The sequence below is a fragment of the Camelus bactrianus genome, chromosome 21, assembly GCF_048773025.1.
Source record: "Camelus bactrianus isolate YW-2024 breed Bactrian camel chromosome 21, ASM4877302v1, whole genome shotgun sequence".
Taxonomy (NCBI): domain Eukaryota; kingdom Metazoa; phylum Chordata; class Mammalia; order Artiodactyla; family Camelidae; genus Camelus; species Camelus bactrianus.
The window spans coordinates 11,863,433-11,886,488 of NC_133559.1; the positions used below are offsets into that span (position 1 = coordinate 11,863,433).

At 51.5% G+C, this 23,056-nt stretch overlaps 2 protein-coding genes and 1 pseudogene across 8 annotated transcripts; all 3 read right to left on the reverse strand.

Moving 5' to 3' along the window:
- Positions 1-59: 59 nt before the first annotated feature.
- B4GALT3 (beta-1,4-galactosyltransferase 3) lies at positions 60-6,024 on the reverse strand. Of its 6 annotated transcripts, none has more exons than XM_045517166.2 (7): positions 5,672-6,024; positions 4,087-4,361; positions 3,307-3,542; positions 2,505-2,695; positions 2,260-2,382; positions 967-1,071; positions 60-833 (listed from the first exon to the last, which is right to left on the reverse strand). In XM_045517166.2, exons 2-7 carry the CDS (start codon positions 4,346-4,348, stop codon positions 560-562), a joined length of 1,191 nt encoding a protein of 396 aa, XP_045373122.1. In that variant the 5' UTR covers positions 4,349-4,361; positions 5,672-6,024; the 3' UTR covers positions 60-559. The 6 variants fall into 6 exon arrangements, with proteins under 6 accessions (XP_045373122.1, XP_074205803.1, XP_045373119.1 ...); XM_074349702.1 differs by having other exon boundaries at positions 4,087-4,849; positions 5,672-6,022; XM_045517163.2 differs by having other exon boundaries at positions 4,087-5,249; positions 5,672-6,022.
- A 774-nt stretch (positions 6,025-6,798) lies between these two features.
- Positions 6,799-12,653, reverse strand: LOC123617056 (mth938 domain-containing protein pseudogene; annotated as a pseudogene).
- A 46-nt stretch (positions 12,654-12,699) lies between these two features.
- On the reverse strand, positions 12,700-20,194 carry ADAMTS4 (ADAM metallopeptidase with thrombospondin type 1 motif 4). Of its 2 annotated transcripts, XM_010955694.3 has the most exons (9): positions 19,113-20,191; positions 17,670-17,993; positions 17,288-17,420; positions 16,567-16,737; positions 15,518-15,804; positions 15,228-15,414; positions 14,798-14,973; positions 13,714-13,889; positions 12,700-13,264 (listed from the first exon to the last, which is right to left on the reverse strand). In XM_010955694.3, the coding sequence occupies exons 1-9, from the start codon at positions 19,848-19,850 to the stop codon at positions 12,838-12,840; spliced, it is 2,619 nt and encodes an 872-aa protein (XP_010953996.2). In that variant the 5' UTR covers positions 19,851-20,191; the 3' UTR covers positions 12,700-12,837. The 2 variants fall into 2 exon arrangements, with proteins under 2 accessions (XP_010953996.2, XP_045373123.2); XM_045517167.2 differs by lacking the exon at positions 13,714-13,889 and having other exon boundaries at positions 12,983-13,264; positions 19,113-20,194.
- Between the last annotated feature and the right edge of the window lie 2,862 nt (positions 20,195-23,056).

Below are 23,056 nucleotides of genomic sequence, written 5' to 3' on the forward strand. Positions count from 1 at the left end.
GGGGTTGGTGAGCAAAGACAGACAAAGGGTGCCTGGGATGCAGAAAGCAGGAACAGAGGTGAGACAGAGTCCTTTATTAGAAAATATATCAAAATCCCAGCCTCCTGAGCCAGGTCCAGAAGAGGGAGCTACTCCAGCACTGGCACAAAGTACCCAGGGAGGGGCTTCCTTCAGACATACTTCCTGGGGACCATAAATAGAATAAATATTCACAGAAGTCCCAGAAGAAGCCAGATCACTCTTCTCTCCATGGAAGAGGAAGGGATTTGGGGTCCAGCCCTGCTCCTACCCCATGGGCAGGGGACTCTCAGGAGTCATCACATAAAATCATGACATCAAGGATTCACAGTCATAAGCCCTGGCAGGTGACCCTAGAAATAGGGACCCCCCCAGGGCTAGAGGAGCTCAGCTCCAGTTCAGCAGTGAGGAGAGGCCTCTGCCCACAGCACAGCACTAGAGTTCAGTTCCCCCACATCCCTCTAAGAGCAGTGAGGAGCTGAGGGTGGGGAGAATACAACCTCTCTGATTCAGTTTCATGATTAAGATAGGCAGGAAGAAGTCACTGTGAACCGTGGGGGGATGTGTGGTTGGCAGTAGGCAGAGGGCCAGGCCTGGCTGGGGGCCGGCGCTGCAGCATCTCCTGACGGAAGGCCTGGGAGGAACCAGGTGGGTAACGGGGACCAGAGGGCATCCGGGGACCCCGAGGGTCAGTTCCAATGTCTGCTGTGATGTTGGTATAGAGAGGGCCCAGCTCTCGAGCCAGCAATTGATACGTCAGTGAGTTCATCCCATCTTGCGTCCAGGAATTCTGGGTACGGACCAGGAGGTCAAATCTGAGGGTTAGAGATTGGAGACTAAGACCCAGAAAGGAAAAGCCAAGAATCTAGTGACCTTTAGGAGCCACCTGACTAGGGTACAGAATCCTGAAGATCCAGTAACAATTCCCAGGCAGTCCTCCCTTCCTACCTGTGGGGATTTTCCTCGTTGCCCTTATCTCCTCGGTGCTTCACCATCTTATAGTGTCCCACAGATGTGGGGGGGCGAGAGATCTTCATCCCAGCCAGGCGTACCCTATGGGAAAATGAGGGCACCTTGGAGGATCCAGAGTGGAAGAAAGCTGCTGACAGGTGAGCAAGAAGAGCTAAGGCCAGCAAGAAAGGGTTGCATGTTCTGTACACAAAGAACAGCTATTCCTAGTTAGGCGAAAAAAAGAAAAAAAGCCAAGTACTGGAAGAGGAGAGCAAATTAAACTGAAAGAAGGAAGTGGCTGAAGAGAATGTAAAAAGCTCGTTGTATCCAAATCCTCAGGGCTAATGCCAGGTACCCTGGGGCCTTTAAACAATTGGCAGAGGTAGGTTTGCACCTCCCATCTTCCTTTCCTAAATGGCTCCCAGGAGCTGCCCTTGTGGTCCGCGAAGGACTGAGAGGAGCCATTTTGTCAAAAAGATAGGACAAGCCTGGGAATTGCTGACCCAAGCTCAGCGATTCTTACTTAGATTAGTGACTGAGTTTCTTCACTCCTGTGCCCTCCCCTTCCCCACCCCCCTCCCATGTTAAGAAAAGAAATGGAACCAAATAATCAGGATCTGTAAGAAACAAGCTCCAACTTTGACACACAGAAGCAAGAAGTGAAGATGGCCTGGGAAGGTACTGAAAGGATATACACATTTAGAAATTGCTAGGTGCTTTACACACATACAGAGAACAAGAATTCAGAGAGATGCCACCTCAAGAGGACAAAGGGGGAGGAAAGGCAATGGATCCAACATATCAAGCCCAAATATTCACACCACAGATATGAAACTGGGTCAGCCAAGGCTGAAGGTCAAAATGTTTCACATGCTAAAAATGAGTTGGCATCATGCCACTGGCACAGACTTTAAAAAAAAAAAATTCTGGGCTATGTGGAGCAGAGTCCCTCCTTTCCCAGCCCCACAGGAAGTGGTCTGGATGCAATCCTAGCAGAGGCAGCACTAAATGGTCTCTAGGCCCCTTTCCAGCTCCGGAATCCCATGATACTATAGCCTATTCATCTTCTCTTCTCTCCTCTCCTAGGAACATAACTAATCAGATCTAGGAGCCTGAAGGATAAGAGAATGGAGAGCAGCATGCAAAACCTAGGTAGACTAAGACTCAGGGGGATGAATGGGCAGGACTAGGGAGCTATAGGTTAATGGTAAAGGGCTATGGTCATGGTGGCCTCAGGGGACAGGGAGCCAGGCTAGGGTGAGGAAGGGAGGTGGTGGCAGGAAGTCTGACCTGGTAGCAATGTCGTCATCCTCACCACCCCAGCCCCAGTATTCATTGGGGAAGCCGTTCATTTTCAGGTACTGGTCAGGAGTGAGTGCCGAGACCCCTCCAAAATACTGGGGGTACGGGAGGCTGGGGAGAGAAAGATCCTTGGATTCCACAAGTCTAGAGGAGACATCTCTACGCACAATCCCCTCAGTTCTTCCACTGGATGGTGGGTTTCCCTGCTTCCAGTACCCTCTCATGCCCTCTACCTGTATCCAAACTTGTTCATGGCAACAGCAACATGCCGGGGTCCCCGGGGGTCACACACATACAGATTGTGGTCATTCTCTGGCAGGAGGTCCACGTCATGCAAGAACAGGCAGTCCCATTCTTCATCACGAAGGGCCTCCCGCACCCCAACATTCAACAGCTTTGCCCTGTTAAATGTTCCATTTCCAGCCTGAAAGATAATGTAGGAGGACCAAACAATGTCTATAGGTAGCATGGAGAAGAGGGGGCAGAAATATAAAGTGAAAAGAGATTGAAAATCAAAGTGGGATGTAGGACCAAGAGAATGAAGAGAAAGACAAACTTTCCTTTTCTCATTACACACACACACAAAAAAAAAAAATTGAGTATCAGTATGTGCCCGACTTATGCTGCTGTTCAGCATTTAATCCTGACAACCAACAACCATGTGAAACAGGTGGTATATTAGTTACTGCTTTTTGCCTCATTTAGGGAGTTAGTATCTTGTTCAAGGTCACATATTGGAACAAATGGCAGAAGTAGAATTTTAGCCCATATCTATCCAATTCCAAATTTGCACAATTCCAAATTCAAGAGAGGAAAAATCATGAAAGTATTATAGGACAGTGGGAATACCCTAAACAGAATAAGGAGAGATATGGGGCTAACCTGTTAGCAGAGCAGTGCTAGATGCATTCCCACATTAAACAGTCTGACCTCTTAAAGTTATTTCAGTGACCCATTATTTGAGAGTGGAGTGGAATTTACTTGAGGCTTCCTTATAAGAAAAAAAAGTCAGAGTGGTGCGGGGTTTGGGGGTACCTGGTGAATGACATAGATGCCATAAGCAAGCTGCTGGCGCTGCAGGAACGGGTGCAGGTGGTAGAGCAGCAGGCGTAGGTGATGCTCCCGGGCACGGTGGGGCACAATGATGGCTGTTCGGGACCGGGGCTCACACCCTGCAGGGCGGTACCTGCCCCCCGGTTCCACCCGCGGATTCCTCTCCACAATCTCTGCCAGCGATGGCACTGGGCTAAAGGACACGGACACGGGACCCACTGTTGGAAGGGAATGGCAAGGTCAGGGACTAGAGGGGCAAGGAGAACTGTCCCTGGCAGTCTGATTTGGGGGCTCTGCTTCCCCAAGGGCTCTTTCAGAAATCTCACAAAGCCTTGGGTTCCCCATCATTGGGACAGCTTTGCAAAGTCTGGAAGGTGCAGGCTCCTTACCCAACCTACCTTCTTATTTTAGGATTCCAGAAGTCTCTCCTACCTCACAAGGTTGGAAGCTTACAGTTAGGAAATGGAGAGAACAGAATGACCTCCAACTAACAACTAAACCAAGGACTGTCTACAAAAGAAGTAATTCCTAGCCCGAGGTGGGAAGAGCCCATAAATAAGCAGGCAATGGAAAGCTGTGGCTCAACCTAAGAGCCTAATCAACCCCCCAAATTCAGAGTCCATTGTATCCCAACCTCTGCCCACCTTCCAATTACAGGAACCTCCTGTTCTAAGACCCACTCCTGCCATCCTATGCCTGTCCAAGCCTCCCTGCCCCCACACCTTGGTATTCCCTTCACTTCTGCCTTCCTTCTGTACTCACCTAAGAGAGGAGATCGTTCTGGACAGTAGGGCAGACCTTGAGGAGCTGGAGGGGCTCCTGGGGCAACAGGGGCCCCAGGCAGGTGACTGAGGTTACTGTAGACATCATGGGGATGAGAATAGTCAAATGTTGGCTCCTGCTCTCGGCCAAATAGGGCACTGAGGCTTCGGAAGCCCCCCAGTGACAGATACATCATGACGGCCAGCTGGGAGCCCACAAGCAGGGCCAATGTGCAGGGCCGCTCCAGCAGCCGCCGCAACATCCTGGGGTGAGGTCTGGAGAGGGAGAGAGGAGAGTTCTGGGGCAGGCAGGAAGAGAGGAAACCAACAGAGAGATCATCAGGTAGGAATGAAGGTGGTGCCAGGGGTAAAGAGGAAAAAGTGGCAAAGAACAAAGTCACAGAATGGAGCACACAGATGTACAGAAAGAAATAGAATGCAACCACCAGCAGCCCTACCACCTGTCACTTCCAGCCCAAGTTTCACTCTCCTCCACCCCTTCCTCAAACTGCTCTGGCCGTCTGTTCTCAGTCCCCACCCCCAAGAATGCTTACATCATGTCCCAAGGCCATTTCAGAGGATTCTCTGGAGAACCTCTCTTCCAGGTTTAGAGGGGGATAGACTCACCTAGGTTCAAGGTGTCTTCATGGGGGCTCCAGAGGGTCCCGGGGGAGCAGTGATGTGAGACATTATCTAAAATTGGAACTGTCACAGAGGACAGAGAAAGGCTCCATCCAGAACTCCAAAAGCGATCTTGGGACCAGCTGGAACAGAGGTCAACGATAACCAGCCACACGCAGAGGGGCAGAAATTAGGATCAGAGTGAAGCCGGTTTCCCAGCTGGGGAAGTGAGAGAAAGTGGTTGGAAAGAAAAGAGGAGGAGCAGGAGTTGCTAGGTCCCTGGCCTCTCCTCCGGGTTACCCTGTGGTGTGTCAGAGTCACTCCGTATTTAACCATCCCCCATCCCAACAGGACCAACCTGTTTGGAGAGTGGGGACAGGGCAGTTATTGGAGACATTACTTTCGCCAAGGGGTGAGGCAGGCACAACAGGGCTGTGAGTGGCCTCAAGAGAACCCAGGGAGGTGGAGGAAACAGGCCACTTTCCGTTCTTCACGTTTCTGGAAGCTAGCTCCGCAGGTGCAGGGAGCGTGACCACCTGGGAGCTGCAAGCAAACAAGCCTAGAGCGCTGGGCGGAGTAGGGTGGGGGTGGCGTCCTCTACCTTTTTCCACCTTTCCCCAGTCCAAGCGGGAGTAGGGATCAGGGTTATTGGTGAAATGAGATAGGGAGAGGGAGGGCTAGGCAGAACCTGTCAGAAGTACCTGGACTAGCTAACCTAGAGGGGCGTGGTCAGCGCGCTGCAGGGGGTTACAGCCCAGTTCTTTCAGAGCACCCTCATCCCGCCCCAACCTCTTCTTGCGTTTGCCCTATCTTGCAATGTGAGCCCACGGCCTCTGTCCGTATTTGCACCTAGGTCCTCCTGCCTGCTCATTGTTGTCTCTAGCCTTTACCCAAAACTTCTCACCTTCCCGATCGCCCGAACCCTTCTCCTGGGCCTCTCATCCCACCATCCCCAGCCCACATACCTGGTCTTCTGCTTCCCGTCGTCACCGCCACTCCGACAGCCGGGCAGGCACCGCTGCAGCCATCTTGGAAGCGGGCGCTGCGGGGGCGGGGCCTCGCGTCACGAGGCGGGGCCTTGGGGTGGAGCCGCCCAGGGCCGGCGGAGCGCAGGGTCCGAGCGCAGGGCAGCCGGGAGGCCCGTGACCCAGCGCGGCCAAGCCAAGCCGGGCTCGGATGAGGCAAAGCCGCAGGCCGCGAGGGGCTCGACCCCTCGGGAGGTAGCTCGGGGGCTCACCCCCACCGGACTGACTTCTAGCGGGATTCCATTTACCACCCTTCAGACTTGTAAAAACAGCAGCGCAAACCAGGACCTTCCTGGTGCCAAGACTGACCAAGAGGCCGATGTTTCCGAAGATCTCACTATCACCCCAGTCTGGGCTGAGACCCCTTCCCAGTGTGTCAGTGGCTCCCCCTGCGACCTAGTGCCACTTAGTATCAAAGTTGTTTCTTGCTCAGTGTACATCGTTGCAGAATGCTCTGGCGCATTTTTGTATCCCTCAGGCTTTGAAATTGTAACGGCTAGTTAATAAAACAAGGAAAAAATCAGTGTGAGGGAAGGGCAGCTTCTGCTTTAATGTAAAAATGGGTTTCCTCATATATTAGCACAAAATGGACGCATCATGAATTTGCAATATGTTTATCTTGTGGCTTCTACCATCCCCTTTGCATACTGTGCTCCTTAGAAGCAGATGTTCACACCGAGGAAACTTGAATTACTTGCAGTTTCTGCCTCAAAACCTTATGGTCTTATGTGTTGGCGGGTGGGGGATGAAAACAATATAGTGTGATAAATATGATAGTCCAGAAATTGCACCTCATTCACAAGTGGAGGTTCATGAAAGGTTTTCCAGAAAGAAAGAAAGAAAAAGAAGGAAAGAAAGAAAGGGAAAGAAATGAAAAAAAGAAAAATAGTAGTTTTGAAATCCACTGGCAGGATGATGTTGAGCAATATACTCTCTGGGTTTCATCTGTATAGTGAAACCCATCTTACTTAAGGAGTTTTGTAATAATTACTGACAATTATGGAAAAGTGCCAGCAGACAGCAGATATTTTAATAGTTTTAATTTTGAGGACAAAGTAGGAGCCAAGTAAAAGTCCTGATTTTTTTTAAGGGTCTCACTGTGTTATGTAGTAGAAAAGACAGACTTATACAGAAAATTGAAATGTTCTCCTAGAGGATCCTCCCTCTTAGCTTCTGCTTCTCCATGGTGTCTATTTGTATAAAACTGACCTTCACCTTCTATCCCCCATCTCTATCTACCAACTGCTGAAAACTACCCTACATTCATTTGTAAGCTCCCTATTTTCAAGAACCTTCATTTCTACTCCTTTTCACCCTGGCCACACCCTGGGCTTAATCGTCACCTAGAACTGCTATGTTCTTGAAAACGTAAATTCTAATTTGCTGGTTTCCACCACAACATCCTGTCTTTCTATATTCTGAATAAATCCTGAGGCCCCTAGAGGCCCAGTCATGACACACAACATAATAGAAGAAACCCTGTCTAGTAATAAAAAACTAATTTAAAATCATTTAAATCTCTACCTCAGTTACTCAAGGAAACATCAGAGGCATGGGGAAGGGGAAAGGGAGGGGGGAGGCACTAAAAGGAGCACTTAAAAATTATTATCATTGTGGGGGAGGGAGGTAATTAGGTTTATTTATTTATTTATTTAATGGAGGTACCGGGGATTGAACCCAGGACCTCATGCGTGCTAAGGAATGCATGTCCTCTACCACTTGAGCTATACCCTCTCCAAAAGGAGCACTTTTAATGCGCAGTCCAGGGTCTTTAAAATCCTCTTTCTTCCACTCCACATTTTCCACCTAGATGGTAGCTTCTCCCCAAAACTACCCTTTCTAACCCTACTCAGCTCCTTACAGTACTATCCTCCAGCTTCAAGTCTGTTCACTTGACTTTGATTTTGCATAACAGAGAAGAGCCCAGGAGCTGACCTAGCAAGCAGAAATTCTTCTCCCACTATTATCCTACTCACCAGGAGGTCTTACAGCTTACTTCTAGAAGGGAGGCAGACACCTCCTCTGGGAACACTTCTATGATCCCATATTTTATGCCCCTTCACTCATGGTGCCCAGCACTCAGTTCTGGAATTTTTGTCTTACTGACTGTCTCAACCACCAGACTGTGTACTCTCTGAGGATAGAGACCTTGCCTTCCCTTTTTTCAACCCTGAATGTAACCCAGAATTTTTGGCACAAACTCTACAAAAGAAACCATCATACATCTGACCTAGAAAGTTCCTTGGTATAATTATTTTCTAATGCTAATGCAGGAGTGGGAAGTGGACAGTGAAAGGAAGAGATTTGAGGGGAAGAGAATCAACATGTATTGACACTTACTAGAAGCCAGACACAGGGCCAAGCATTTACATCATTATATTCTTAAATTCTGACAACCTCTCCAAAAGCCAGGTAGTAGTATACCCATTTCATAGGTAAAGAAACTGAGGCTCCCAGAGATCAAGTAGTTTAAGATCACATCATTACATCTCAGCTATTGCAAATCTTAGATTCAGTCTGACTCCAAAAATCTGTGTCCTTTCCAGATACTGTGAGAACATGATTTGATTCTCATTTATAACTTCATGGCTTATTTAACAAATAAATGGGATGAACAGTTCATTCTCATTGGGAAATTAGGTCAATTAATGTATTTCCTCTGACCCATTTTCAGGCCCCAATTCTCATATTTCCAGCTTCTCAATGCTTACTTATCACCTCTACATTATCAAGAGAATATGCTAATGTATCTCTACAAAGTTGGACATGTATATGTCAATGTGTGTCACTGTGTACGTATATATTACTGGGTTTGTAGGACCTGTTGCTCATTGCCCAAAGGCTGTGAGGGATGCCTTAAATCTACTTCCTTCCCTCCCTTTCCTTTCTAAAGCTACTTAGGTACTCTGGGCCTGTTCCCATATAAGGTCTTGTCTGAGGAAATTGTACAGTATTGTTACTGCCCCTCCCCCCCAACCTCTTTTTGAGCATTTTTAGAACTGGTGGTTTCCCCCAGCTGTCAGCTGGTTCCTCTTGCTGCCAATGAGTTTGGCTTCCCCCCAGCAATAGTCAATGGAGAAGGTGTTCAATTTGTTCAGAAACATCCTTTAAGCCAACAAAATGTTAATACATTAAATTCCACTTTCTTCCCCCTTCCTCCCCCACACAACCTGACCAATGAGGTGCTGGTTTTGTCACTTACTGTCAATCTGATATTTTAGAAAACAAAATACTTTAATACTATATAGAGATTAAAGAAGTGGGGCTAGAGATGGAGTAGAAGTGTAAACGAGTAGCTCATTCCACAGCTCCCCCAGAAATGCTGGCTCTCCCACCCCTACCACAAAAATAGTGGTTGGATAAATGCCCAGATTTCCTCTGCTCTGACCACAGAAGCAGAGAATCTAGGGGACAGAAAGAACTTAAAGAAATTGGCCCAACTCACAGTTTTTGCTTCAGTCTCCTCCCCCACCTCAAACACACAGGCACATTTGCCGTCACATGAAATGGTGGTCTGTCTCTGCTTGAACTTCTCCAGGGACTTGGCTCTTGCTCTCTTGACAGTCACTGGCTTTTCTTTCTCCAGTTCTCTCTTATTCCCTTAAGGACCAGATACTTGGACTGTCTCGGTGCCTTCTTCCTTCCTGTTATTCCTGTTTCTGCTTCTGCTTATACACCTCAGCTCAGGGCCATGAAGGCAGTAAGTAGACAGACTGGGGAGACAGAGCTCATCTTGGCTTTTCCAGGGATGTATGCACTCCCCACATCCATAGCAAGAACTTGTTGGACCCCTGACATCAGGATATTAGGCAGTCTATAGCCTGGGTCTGGGAAGGGTTGTATGGGTCAGAACATTCCAGAAAGGGGTTAGGCCTCACTTGGGATTTAGGACCAGGATGCCCATCACCTCTCTTTGAGGCGCTGTCTCTCTCTTGTCTCCTCTTTCACTGTGAACCACCACTCATCCACCCTAATCACACAGGTGGCCTCTAGGAAAATCTTATTCATGGCAGTCAGAACCCTACTCAGTGAGTAAAGGGCTTTCCCTTAAGATATATGTGTAGAAGTGATTTACAAAGTGTGAATTACCCTGAGCACTAAAGAAACATAAGAAGGGCTATCATGATTACCTGTTCCTCAAGGCCCAGCCCAAGACTCAGTCTCCTTAACCCTCATAGTCCATTAAGCCCAGGGTTTGGTCTCTACACAGTTCAATTTACCCTCATCATACAGTTCTTTGTACTGTCCATTCTTTTTTTTTTTTTGTTAAATCATGTCTTAGTGATTTATTCTCTTAAGTCTCCATCAGCAGGTGGAATGGAACACCCCTCCCACCCTGACACCTTGGGTAACCATGGCATCATACTCCTTCACTGCCTGCTCTGTCTGGAGGACCCTCACATCAATGCCTTTTTTCTTGAGGTACCCCACAGTTGTTGGGGGTAACTTCAAGGCCTCACTCATCCCTCGGCCAATCACAAGGGTCTGCACACCCTTCTCAACAACTTCCTCCACATCTGCAGGCTGCATAACAGGAGAATGCTCAGTTCCTGTTTCCCTCCAGCCTCGAACCCGACTTCCCCCTGACCACACTTTGCAGTCCTTATAGACTTTAGTAGAGCCTTGTACTTTCATTTGCCCCCCATGAGAGGGAAACAATTTCAGGGGAAGTCATAAGGAACTTAACTCCAACGCCCTCTCTCCGAGGAGCTGCAAACTCAAATGTCCTGTATTGTCCATTCTTTATCTTTGGGTACAAAACCTTCGCCCAGATTGCAGTGAGCATCTTTAGTCATATATTGTTTGTGTTTGTAGCCTCACATCTACTCAGCACAGAGCTCTGCATACTGTACCATGAGCTCATAGTATTAAGGTCTGTAACTGTGTTACTGAGGGCCCAATTTTGTTAATTAGATGAAACAGGTGAAGATCACTCTGGCCTTGTGCCACTCTCCTGTTTCTTCCTCCTCTAGCCTGGCTGGTAGGAAGACAGGAGGAAGGGCCAGGGCCCCAGCACAGCAGTGGGGGCCATGCAGACTGAAGAGAAGAGGCTAAGCAGAGTAGGGGGTGGCCCCGTTCCCAGTGCTGCCAAGAGAGTAAGTGCCATGCTGGGTGGTATAAAGTCACAGAACTGTGTAGGACACTGCCTGGTATAGAACTTCATCAGCAAAGCCCAGCCCCAGTGAGCATAGTGCACACAATCACTACATTCTCCATAGCCTGTCTTAACCTCCTAGCCCCAGCACCAGAGCCCAAGCAATGTTTGGCAGCCCAGCTAAGAGCTACGACAGCAGAGTGGAGCACTTCTAGTTCTCCCATGTCCCCTCTTCCATTCCCACTTCAAAGTCTTCTTTACCTATAGATCCTCCCTCACCTTCACATTTAGCCCTTCCCAATTCCTAGCAGTCCTGCTACTGCCACTCAGGACTACAGATTCTTGCAGGAATCACCTGCCACCCTTGTCCAACACTGTTCCCTCCATGACACACACAGGACTGCCCAAGTTCTTTATTAAGGAAATTCACCTGCTCAGAAGGAAAAGTAGAGCTGTTTCTAGCACTTTCTGCCCTTCAGGTGTTTTGCCACCACTGCACAGCTGGCTCCCCCTCATCTCAATTCCTTCTCCATGCCTTTTTTTTCCGCCCCTACTCCTCTTATTAAATTCCATTCTAACCTTGCATCTTCAAAGAAGTCTGCTGGGTTTACACTGTTTGATTCTGGGGACCCTGAGCCAGACACTCAGTAGTTAGGAGGGTAACCTCTCACTCGGATACAGCCTCCACTATTTTGAAAATACTGTAACACTTGTTGAGAACAACCCTGTGGGAACAGGACCTATTTTTAGCCCCCTTGCACATATGGACAACCTAAGACTCAGCATCCGTGACTTACCCAACACTACCAGCTAATAAGACGCTGAACCCCAACTCAGATTCAGACTCATTGGCTCCCCCTCCAGTGCTCTTTTTGTGACAGCTCCCTACCACCAAATCCCCTCAACTAGAACTTTCATTACTAAGCACTTGTTTGTATTAAAGTCGTTGTTGTTGTTATCTTTGCACCTTCATGTTCTTATAAATTGTGCTTGTAGCCAAGTGTTTACTACACCTCCATCTCCGTGTGGTTGGGAGCCTCCAGAGATCAGGGACAGAATCGTCCTTTCTTTGACAGTCCCTCGGAATCCAGGCTAGGGTTCTCCCAACCAAAGGAACTGAGCCTGGGGGTAAGGGCAGGCACCAGTGACACAGGTCTCTGCCACCTCCAAATGCACTGCAGACGCCATGGACGGTGGAGGTGGACAGTAGGGTGGTGATAATAACTGACAGCAGCTGCCATTTGTTGAGCACTTGCCAAGTGCGAGGCATTATGCTAGTTCTTTATTTACATTATTTAATCCTTACAAGGGAGGTATTATTATTGTCAAATGAGGAAACTAATGTTCAGAGATGTGGAGTCAGGGTGCAACCCACATTTGTCTGACTCCAAAAGGAGCATATAAATAGTAGAATTCAATTTATATTTTAAAAATATGATAATCCCTTACTCCCTGAAAATATTCCTTTCCCAGAAAATAAAATTCAGAGAGAGGAAAGCTGGGCAGGATGAACCTCACGCACACACGCACACACACACACACACACACACACGCACACATTTTCTCACACACATACACATACACAGATCACTTGCACCTATCAGTACCACCCTGGATTTCCTAGCTGGGGTGAGGGCCATGAGGGCAGGCAGTCAGTTTCCCCAGGACCCTAGCCCTCATCCCCTTCCCTGGTGCTAAATAAAAGTGAATAAATACTAAATAAATACAATTGGGGCCCACCCTGCCTTCCCCCTCCCTCCTGTGACCAGCAGGGCAGAGGGGGCAGTTTAGATAGGGGACTGTCTCCCAGCCCCTTCCACCTATCACTGCCGTCCAGGGCAGGAAACCAGGGCAGGGCCAGCCTGCGCGTCAGGGCAGAGAAGGGGGCGGGGCTCACCCTCACAGCCCCTCCCCCACTGTGTCTCCGCATGAGGCAGCTGCAGAGCCTCCTCTTTTTTCCCAGCTAAGTTCGAGGCCCCGGTGCCCAGAAAGGGCAGCCGGGATGGTGAGGTTATTTCCTGCCCGCCCAGGAACGCCGCCGGAGGATCTCCAGAATTTGCGCCTTGCGGTGCAGCCAGTCCTGGGGCGTGGGCCGTGGCGTCGAAGGGGCTGGCCTGGGCACGAAGAAGCTGTACCGGAGGCGTGCGTTCTGGGGGTTGCCAGCCACCAGGACCTGCAGCGTTAAGGGCTGGGCCAGGGGCCCGTGGCCTGACAGTGTCTCCGAGTCTGCAGTGGCCCCGCTGTAGCGCAAGCTGACGGCCCCCGGCAGTACCACGTCTGTGGCGGAGGGTATCAGCGTATATTCACCATTGAGGGCATAGGAGCCATCTGGGAGCTTCAGGGCCATGTAGAGGCTCCGGAGACCAGGGGTTCCCTGCTGCCGGACCAGGATGTGGGTGGCTCCTGCTGGGATAGTGACCACATCGTTGTATCCGTACCTGTGTAGAAGGAGTAGAGGGGAACTCAGCATCTTCCTGAATCCTCTCAGCCTTTCTGAGCTGTTTGTATGATTATATGTGTGTATATGTGTGTGTAGATATAAGCTGTCCAGCCTAGATCTGAGCTACTTGCAAACGTGCCCTTCTCCCTCTTATCTCTGGGCCTTTAGACCTGCTGCCCCTTGGTGCCGGTCCAATTCGTACTCTTCCTCCAGGAGGGAAGTCACTTCCTGCAGAAGCCTTCCCTGATGCCCACAAGGGCCCTCACAGCAGCCCAGGCTGACACCTTTGAACAGGTGGGACACTGTGCTACAACTGCTTACTTATCTGTCTCCCACACTAGACTGTAGCTAAGCTCTTTGAGAGGCTAAACAGTGCTGAGTTCACCTCTGTAACCCAGGGCCCAGAATAATGTCCAGGAAGATGAGAGGAGGAAACAGTGGATGAACCTGAATTTTCTGAAGGAGCCAGACTGCTTGCTGCAGCTAGAACCATCCCCACCGCACACCATACATCTGTCAAACTTCTTTTTGGAGCCAATAATGTGGTCACAGCCGGCATGGATGCAGCGGCCCTGGACACAGACCGAGGAGCTGTCTGGGGAACAGGGGGTCCCATCTACGACCTGAGGAAGAGAGAAGGAGTGATGCAAAGGGTCTTCTTGAGTCAAAAGGGGTTGGTAAGCCAAACAAGACCATTATCTCATCAGACAGGGGAAGTGGATGGACTGTGGAGGGAACCCTAGCCACTGTAAGGGATGATAATCATAATGATAATAGTAAAAGCCACCATTTTCAGAGCACTCAGTATGAATTAGGCACTGTGCTAAATGCTATCTAAACCTCAAAACCACTATTTGAGGTTTGTAGAGATGGAACCCTGAGGTTTAGAAAGATTAGGAGCTTGCCCAAAGGTACACAGCTGGCAAGTGGAGAAGCCAACACGCCAATTGCAGGTCTGAGTTCCAACACCAAGCCCTAAACTTTGGTGGTACCATCCTGGCTGGACGCTAGAGGGCAGCCAACCTATAGGCATTCTTCCCAGGATGGGGGTGAAGGCTGCAAAACTGCTAGGCTTGTTCCTTCTTCAGCCTCAACCTACGGCCCTATCACAGAGAGGGAGTGCAGGGACATCACTGTCTCCAAGAGGCCTGTTCAGTGAGGGACTGGCCAACCATAAGCTCATTGAGGCTACCACTGTAATTTGACAGAGGAGCCCATGGAAAGAGGGTCAAAGACTTGCCCAAAAGGCCACACAATTCCATTCTCATGAATGGAGCACTGGAAGATGGGGAGACAGAGAAAAAGAAACCAAGGGAAATGGGACAGCTAGAGCTGCCAAACTGGCAACTTATCTGGAGTCTAGGGCTTGTTTTCCAAATACCCATGGACAAAGAAGTCTGAGTGGGCCCCTAGGCTGGCTGGGCGTGGCTGTGGGAATGCCAGCAATGCTGCTGTTTTGGATCTTTACAATCAAAAAGTAGAGGGCTTGTTGGGCAGTGTGTGAGCACAGACAGGATCTGGGGGCCCTTACCCGTGGCTCTAGCACATAGTAGTAGCCCAGTGCCTGGGCCTGGCAGGTGAGTTTGCACTGGTCCCGGGGGGCCACACCCGTGTAGCGAGGGACCCAGTCCATGGGCCCTGGGAAGTTCTTGAAGAGGTCAGTGCGGTGGTTGTAGGCAGCACACTGCTCTTCACGGAAGGTCAATGCTGTAGGGTTAAAATGGACAGTCAGAGCCCCTCTCTCTTTCCACTGCCCTCTCCAGCCCCTCCATCTAGCCTCTCAGACCCCTGGACAGCATGGCACCTCTCTTCCCCACAGACTGCCAGGAAAGGTTCCTGAAGGGTAAAGTCACTACCCTCAACAGCAGGGACAGTCAACACCTCCTTGGTCCTTGAACTCAAGGGACAATTCTTTGTTCTACCAATCCCTCCCAAGGGCTCTCATCCCTCCCTCTCCTCACCTGAGCCAGTTGGGCAGTCCTGGGTATTGCAGGAACGGAAGCGGGTACGGCGGCCCTCACAGTACTTGCCACCATTCCGGGGGATGGGCCGCGTGCAGTCCCGGGAAGAGAACTGGACACCACCCCCACAGGTCCGAGAGCAGTCACCCCACGATCCCCAGGGACCCCAGCCACCAGCCTGTGGGATCTACAGAAAGACAGAATGGAAAAGTGGGATAAATACTCTCTCGGCTTGGGGCCAGTCCCCACTCCCTGAGGCCCTCTGCCCCACTCTTGCCCTGGGATCTCACATTGAAGTCCTGGAGCTGGTCCATGTGGAGGCAGCGGCCACCCATACAGGCCTGTGAAGGCCCACAGGGGGTACCATCAGCCCAGGGTGAATGCTTGGTCTGGCACATGGCATGGCCATTGAGATGGCCAGAGCACCAGAGGGCAACACAGGGCGGCAGCAGCTGCGGACAATGGCGTGAGTCAGGCCCGAAGGTCAGCTGGCACTGGCGGTCAGCATCATAGTCCTTGCCAGGGAAAGTCACAGGCAGATGTAGGGGAGCCTCTGGCTTGTCTAAGAGACAGTGCCCTGGGAAGAAGCAAGGGGTATAAAGTCAGCAATTGGCTGAAGGGGTGCCAGCTGATTGCCAGCTGAAACCTTGGGCTCCCTGGGGCTTGATGAATCCTAAAATCCCAGTCCTAGAGCTGGAAGAAGCTTTAAATAGCAGCTACAGTTTAGTGGATGCTTATTATGTGATTGTGTTGGCTAAATGCTTGACCAACAGCATCTCATTTAATCATGGCCAACATCTATGAGGTAATTATGGTTGTTATTATTATTACGCCTGTTTTACAGATCAGCTACACAGAGGTAAAGTCACTTACTCACAGCCACACATCTACACACATCTAAAGAACAGGATCAGGATAAGAACTCAAAGCATTGAGTCTTCCTACATATTCTAACTAACAACAGAATTCTTGAGTCTGCTTCTCACCAACATCCCTGCTCAGTAGTAGTCATCCTGCCAGGCTTGCACACCTTGAGTGACAAGGCAGTCACCGCCTTTACAGCTAGCCCATTCTACTGTTGGACAGTTCTGGCTCTCAGAAGGTCAGTTCTAAATCTATTGAGCCAAAACTTGCTTCCCTTAGCAGTCCTATTGGTTCAGAGAGCGAGTGGGGACCACACAAAGACAGCAGCATTTCTCACCCCATCCCACACTGCAGAGGAAGCACATTTGAGGGAGTCAATTTTGAGGGAGTCCATGTGGAATGTGGCAGAGGAGAGGGTACAGAGAGGGCCAGGAACTGAGTCCTGCACAGGGAAAGGGGAGTGCTGTCTGCTTACCGTAGCCATTGTCCAGGAAGTCGGTGATGAAGCGAGCACTGCAGGGGGACCAGGGCTCCTCGGGATCCACGTGAGCCATCACAGGAGCCATGACATGGCGAGAGGTGCTCCCAGGTCCATTCAGACCCACACATTGCTTTGAGTTGTCATGGAGCATGCTGAAGACATGGCCTGTGAAACCAGAGACCCTGTTAGAGTCCAAGGGTCTCATCCCTGTGCCCTCAGGGGGCTGCAGGCCCATCATAAACCTGATTGCAGCTTTGGATGATCAGATCCCACCCTGCCCGAAATCCTCTTCTGATCCTCTGAGGGCTTCTCAATATCTAGCCCTCATTACTCTGTCTCCCCTTCTCCCATCATACCCTCAGCACCTCTCCCTACCCACTTTTTCTTATAGCCAGCATCCCAGCCCTGACACCACCCACTCCATCACTGACTCTTGTGAATAATCTCTCTCTCAATTCTGCACCACTCCTCCCACAAACACACACACAGAGTTCACAGTAGCTTTCTACACACCATCTCATTTAATAGAAAAATCTAAATGTTTGTCTATACCCAGAGTGAAGAAGGATAATGGCCCCAGACCTAGAGCTGGGGAGGAGGAAGAAACATTTTGTGACTCCCATTTGCACCCTGGTGAGCTCACTGTCTCCTCACCTCACCCTGTGATACCTCTCTCACCCATTACAGGTGGCCCATGACCACACCCCTAACGTACCCAGTTCATGAGCAGCAGTGAAGGCTGATTGGAGCCCATCATCCTCCACAATAGCACAGCTCCGAGCCGGGTCACACACAGTGCCCACATCAGCCATGCCCAGAGTGTCACAAGTAGAGACCCCACACAGGTCCTGTGGAGAGGGATCATGGAAGATGCATGAGGAACCAAGACACCAGGGTCCACTGGGCTGAGATCCAGATTACTGGGGACCTGGGCACTGAGTACCCAGCATCGTCAGGGCCCAGAAAGCATTGATAGAGTGTCTGGAGCCAGGTACCATGCTGAACAACTCCAGAGGCACCACTTACATCACAGTTGATGCAGTGGTGCTTCTTGGAGTCATGCAGTGCATGGCCTGTGGTGCTGATTAGGGCCTCACCTGACGGGTAAACAGAATGGCTGTATCGAAGTGGTCAGGGTCCGAGTCCTCGGGGGTGTTGAGTCCTCGCTGCCAGGCACAGAAGCTGCGCAGGGTCTGGGCAGCACTGGGCCCTACTTGGGGCCCTTCCTCACCCGGCCCCAGAATCACTAGCCGAGTCACCACCAAGCTGACGGGGTTGCGGATGCTGGGGTGCTTAAAGGCCTTGGCCGCTGCTGCCATCACTGTCAGCAGGTAGCGCTTTAGACCTGCACCATGAAATGCCGCCATCTTGTCATCTGCTACCACCAGAGTCTCCACATATCTGCTCAGTGAAGCAAAGCGCTGGAGAGGAAAAAATAGGGGAAGACACTGAAATATCCCAGACCCATGGATCACTTTTCCCCTCCCTTACTTCCTGGGTCTGGAACTCAGCAGAGACAGCTGGTCCACATATATCCATCCCACGGGATTCCTGATGGGTCTTGGTTGGGCCTTCCCCTCAACCCCAAATCCCAGGGCTTTTGTGGTAACTCTGAGAAATCATCTGTTGATTCTAAGAAGGGGAGGAGATGGGGATGCCACGTCCCAGAGCTATGTGGGCCCCCCTGGTGAAAAGCAGCTGGGACTGCCTCTGGGAGGGACTGTGGGGTCCCCCAGGCCTGAGTGTGGCTGGGGCCTGCAGGACTGGGGCTAGAAGGCTGGGCTGCAACGTGTCTGCCCTGTGTGGTGGGAGGAACAATTCAGTCAGCAGCTAGGGCCAGGGCCAGATCTCAGCGTGGCGGGTGTGGAGGGAGCGTCTGGTCTGGATTAAAGCTAGTGAGGGAGGGAGGGAGGAAGGAAGGGAAGAAGGGGGAGACCAGGAGTGGGAGGGAGGAAAGGATGGAGCCTCAGGCAGCCTTGCAGTGAGTCCACAGTGTGGGAAGGGGACTGACCAGGAGGGGGTTCAGGATGCCTTTCTTCCCCTGTCCACTCCTGCCCTAGTCTGCAGTGTGCCAGGACAATTTTGAAGGCAGCATCCGAATCCAGAGGCCAATTCCCTGGGCCTCAAACCTCACTCCTCTAACTAGTGATGGGAGTGAAAATCAAATTTGGGGCACAGAAAACAGTCAAGGCCAAAGGGCTGTTAGGAGGGCTTCATTGTTGGGGACTGTGTCAGTAGGATGCCATGGCCAGCAGGGGTGGGGAGGGGATAGGGAGTGGAGTGGTCATTCCCAGCACAGAGTCTCTGACCCACCTCTGGGAAGCCCCCTGGGACCAGCAGTCTGGCTAGGAGAAGGGTTGGGGCAGGGAGAAGCCAGAACCTTCCAGGAAAGGAGCTAGTGGAAAGAGAAAAAAGCAGGCAGAAGGGAGGGAAGAAGCAGAATAGCCAGAAGTAAAGTGGGTGGAGAGAAGGTGAATAGAGGTCAGTAGGACAGACATGGCAGGAGGACACTGCAGGACACAGATTCCAGGGCTGCCTACCTTGGCTCTTCGGGGGCTGGGGCTGGGATTCCCGGGAGGAGCCTTGACGTTGCACATGGGGCCCTGGTCGCTGGCAGGACTCTTCCGGCGTAGAATGTGAGCCCCAGGCCCCCCGGCAGAGTTAGGGGTGCCTCCCTCCAGGGGCTGGATGTGGAGTTCGGTACCTCGATACTGCAGCACCCCTAACAGAGCTCCCCCATCCCAGTGCAGAGATGCCACCGACTCCGGATCTCCGTTGATGGTTCCAGTGAGGTAGGTGCCGGGCTCTGCCCCGCCCAGCAGCTCAGACGCCTGGCCCAGGTACTGTACCGTCAGCCCCTCAACCTGCACGCCTGGGTCCTGCTCCAGCTCTAGTAGCAGCGTCTCCCCAAAGGCTGGCAAGCGGTACAAAAGCCTGGCAGGGGCGCCCAGGCCAGGCAGGACGCTGCCGTTGAGTTTCTCTGGAAACACGATCTCCTCCTCCCGGGGGAGGGGGCTGGCCGGCCGGGCTGAGGGCAGGAGGGAGGCCAGCAGCAGCAGAAGCAGCAGCACCAGCTCTGAGAAGGGCACAGTGGGGAGCAGCAGGCGGGGTTGGATTCCCCACAGCCAGCACCCCGCCAAGCCCCTCCCGGGATGCGAGTCCGTCCGGGACATGGCACTGGTGCTGCAGCTGGGACGGACTGAGGCCATCTGGGCACCAAGTCCTCCCTGCCCTGGCTTTGGAAAGCTCCTCTCTGTAGCCTGGGGGCTCGGACTCATGCCAGGGTCAGAGGCAGAGTTTTCAGAGGGGCTGGGGACCTTCCGAGGAGATGGAGAAAACTTGGCTCTTAGGCTTAGGAGAGGTGCCTAGTTGTCTGGCTCCTCCAAACTCTCCTCCCACAGTCCCTTTCCTGGATCTTTGTCTCTCCTTGCCCGTGTCTTCTGCAGCTTCTCTCCCCTTTCCCTCTGCACTTTCTCAGACTCTGTCTGCCTTTGCTCTGTGCCTGCCCTCTCTCTGCCTCCTTCTGCCGCCAAGCCTTTGTCTCTGTCTCTCTCCTCTCTCTCCTGTGTCTGTGTGTCTGTGGGTCTCCCTGTGGGTTCTTCCCAGCCTCTGTCCGCGCCAGCTCTTTTAATCGTATTGAGCTGCTATGATTGGCTGAGCTATAAGCCATTCAGCCAGGAGCTTTGTTGGTAGGACTCAAATGAGTGTCTCATTGCTTCCCAAACTCCTAATTTTTGTTTTCCTTTGAAAAAAAAATGGGACTTGCCCAGGGGAGGGGAATCTCTAGCAGCCGGATGGATCACAGGCACTGGGCCAGCTGATGACATAGCCTTTTCCCAAACTCTACTGTCGGCTCTCAGCTGTCTCTTTCCCTTTTTGGTGGGACAGAGCCCCAGGAGGGGTAGGAAGTCAGGGAAAGGGCCCAACCAATACGCACAGAAAGGACCATGGTCCCAGGAGAATTCTCGCTCTCACTATCTAACCTGGCACGGCCTCCTTTTTCTCAGGGATCCCTCTGCTGCCCTCTGCCCTTAGAGGCTGGTTTCCAGGGCTGAGGGAACTGAATGAGCTGCTAGGGAAAGAGGGTGGGGAACAGGTAAGGAAGCATCCAGGAAGGCAGAACAAAGAAAGGAGGTGGTTTGACATGGCTCAGGATGGGACCAAGAAGCTGGAGAGAGTACAGGAGGCAGGGAGAGGGGGCAGGCAAGAAGACAGTGACCAGGGAATGTACTGCCCAAAGGTAGGATGAGTCTGGTTAGAATGGGCACATGGAGCGGGCAGAGGACAAGGCAGGAGGGGTTAATAACTTTTCCTTTTATAGAAGGAAGATCCAGAGTGGTACATCCTCTTCCCTAATGTCTCTTCTCTCCCTCTGGCTCCCCCTTCCTGAGTTACCACTCCCCACCCCCTCCAAAGCCCAAACAGCCATTAAGCCTCCATTCCCTCCAAGGTTCCCCCTTCCCACTTCCTGACTCCCCATTTCTCTGGCCCAGCTCCCAGTAGCTTCCCCCAGGCTTTTGGCCCTGCTCCTACCCACTCCCAACTGCCCTGAACCCTCTTCCAGCCTCAAGTCAGCCAGTCCCCAGCACAGGAATGATTTTCTCCCTCTCAGGAACCCAGATGCACCCTGTGTCAATACAAAGGAGGGAATCCCCACCTGGTTCCCTTTTTTGGCCCCACCTTGTCCCAGCAAGAACCCTACAGTTCCTGGAATGTCTAGTAATCTTTTATTTCTCATTCCCCAGGGGACAGGGAGAGGGTGGATGCAGCATTGTGTTCACAGAAAAATCAGGGTACTGAGAGAAAAAGAAACCCAGTGCCTGGGATGGGGAGAGTGCTTGGGAAGGAAGAGGTGGTGTTAGGGAAAGGAAGCAAAATGATTCCCTTGGTTCTGGACTGGAGAGAACTCAGCAAAGTCTTAGGGGTGGACTCTCAAGGCAAGGAAGTAAAGGGTTCAGAAGTAGGGGCAATTTCTGCTCACCCCATGCTATGGCCACTCCTTTCCCCAGGATATCCCCAGGAAGGAGAGTACAGTCAGCACTTTCCTTTCCCGGAGGCAGACCACCTGCCCCTGCCCCCATTCTATTCACTCTCTGCCTTGTCACCTCCTGTGCTCCACATCACATCCGCCATTGTACTTCCTTTCCCACTCCCTTCCTGCTCAGGTCACTAATACCTGCCTTGGTGTCCATCACTTCCTGTATCACCCACCCCCTTCTGACTGCTAGGCCCACCTCTTGACCACCACATGCCCTGACCCTAGTCCTAAGTGGAGGGGGTTGGGGCTGCAGGAGTCAGACAAAGGATGGGAGACCAGAAGGGGCAGGGGCAAGAGGAGCTATCACCAGAGGACTCTTATTGCCCCTTTCCACCCCCCTAACTGAGATGAGGACAAAGGGGGTGACTAAGCAGTGACAGACAAAGGGCCTTAGAGTCCCAACAGCAGTGTGTGTGGGGGGTGTTGGCAGCAAGGAGAAGGCACAAAAGATTCAGTGTCCTAGACAGCCCCCAGGATCCCTCACCCTAGTTGCAGCTCAAGTTGCCCCCTGGGCCAAGCAGCTCAGAGTCTGTCCTGACTTCTTCCAGGATGGATTAGGGCAAATAAATGCAGTTCTCCTCATTTGTCCTCCCTCGCTATCACTGTATTCACTGCGTTCCAACTATAGAGGGAGAGAAGGTCCAGGAAGAGGTTGGGGAATGAGGAGGGCAGGGGGGCAGGCCCTCTGTCTGGCTCTGTGGGGACTGCCCAGCCTACCCAGGTCCCAGTCAGTTCCCGCAGCCAGGGATATGGCCCCACCCTTTGGTACAGTTCCCATTAGGTCAACTCCCAGGCTAGAAGTCTGGCTTTGCTCTCTTTCTTTGCAGCTAAGAATTCTGTCTCTGCCACTCTCCTGGTCTGTCTGCTCCACCCTGCCACAGGAACCCTGTCTAGGGGAGATCTGGGGAAGGCCTCTTTCCAGGCCCCAAGTGGGAGGGATGTGCAAACTAAACGGGTGGCCCAGCTGGAGCTGGGCTTGGGGACAGAGGGAGAGAACAGGAACTAGCTCCAAGGCTGGAGAAGTCTTCTTTGTCTCTTTCATACAGAATTGGGATCAGACTCCTAGTGGTTCTATGCCGTTGGCGGGGACTGAGGCCAGGTCAGAAAGATATGAGGTAAAAGAGACTGACCCAGGATGGAAGTGGAGTGCAAGCCACTGCCTGGGTTTGTAATTCTATGGAAGCCTGGCAGATATCAGGGTTACCCACAAGGGATCTTCTCTCCTCAACTGGGGTGAGGTGGCTCCTACACACCCTGGCAGCCGGCCCCAATGCTAGTGGCCTTGGCGTCCTACCTTTTTTTTTTTTTTTTTTTTTTAGTTTTGGCTGGAGCTCTTAGACCCGCCCAGCCCCATTTGGGACCCCTTTCCTAATCCATTTAGGCCATCTGGAAATTAGCTGGCTTTCCCCGCTCCAAATCTTTTGGATTGAGGGACAGGGAGGTCAT

Coding starts and splice junctions, on each gene's coding strand:
- B4GALT3 (XM_045517166.2), bottom strand. CDS start 4,348: ATGTTGCGGCGGCTGCTGGAGCGGCCCTGCACATTGGCCCTGCTTGTG. Junction 2,696..3,306: donor GCATCTATGTCATTCACCAG/GTACCCCCAAAC, acceptor ATTATCTTTCAG/GCTGGAAATGGAACATTTAA. Junction 1,072..2,259: donor GATGACGACATTGCTACCAG/GTCAGACTTCCT, acceptor ATTTTCCCATAG/GGTACGCCTGGCTGGGATGA.
- ADAMTS4 (XM_010955694.3), bottom strand. CDS start 19,850: ATGAGTCCGAGCCCCCAGGCTACAGAGAGGAGCTTTCCAAAGCCAGGG. Junction 15,805..16,566: donor CTTCCTGGACAATGGCTACG/GTAAGCAGACAG, acceptor GCTTCTTCCCAG/GGCACTGTCTCTTAGACAAG. Junction 14,974..15,227: donor GGACTGCCCAACTGGCTCAG/GTGAGGAGAGGG, acceptor TTAACCCTACAG/CATTGACCTTCCGTGAAGAG.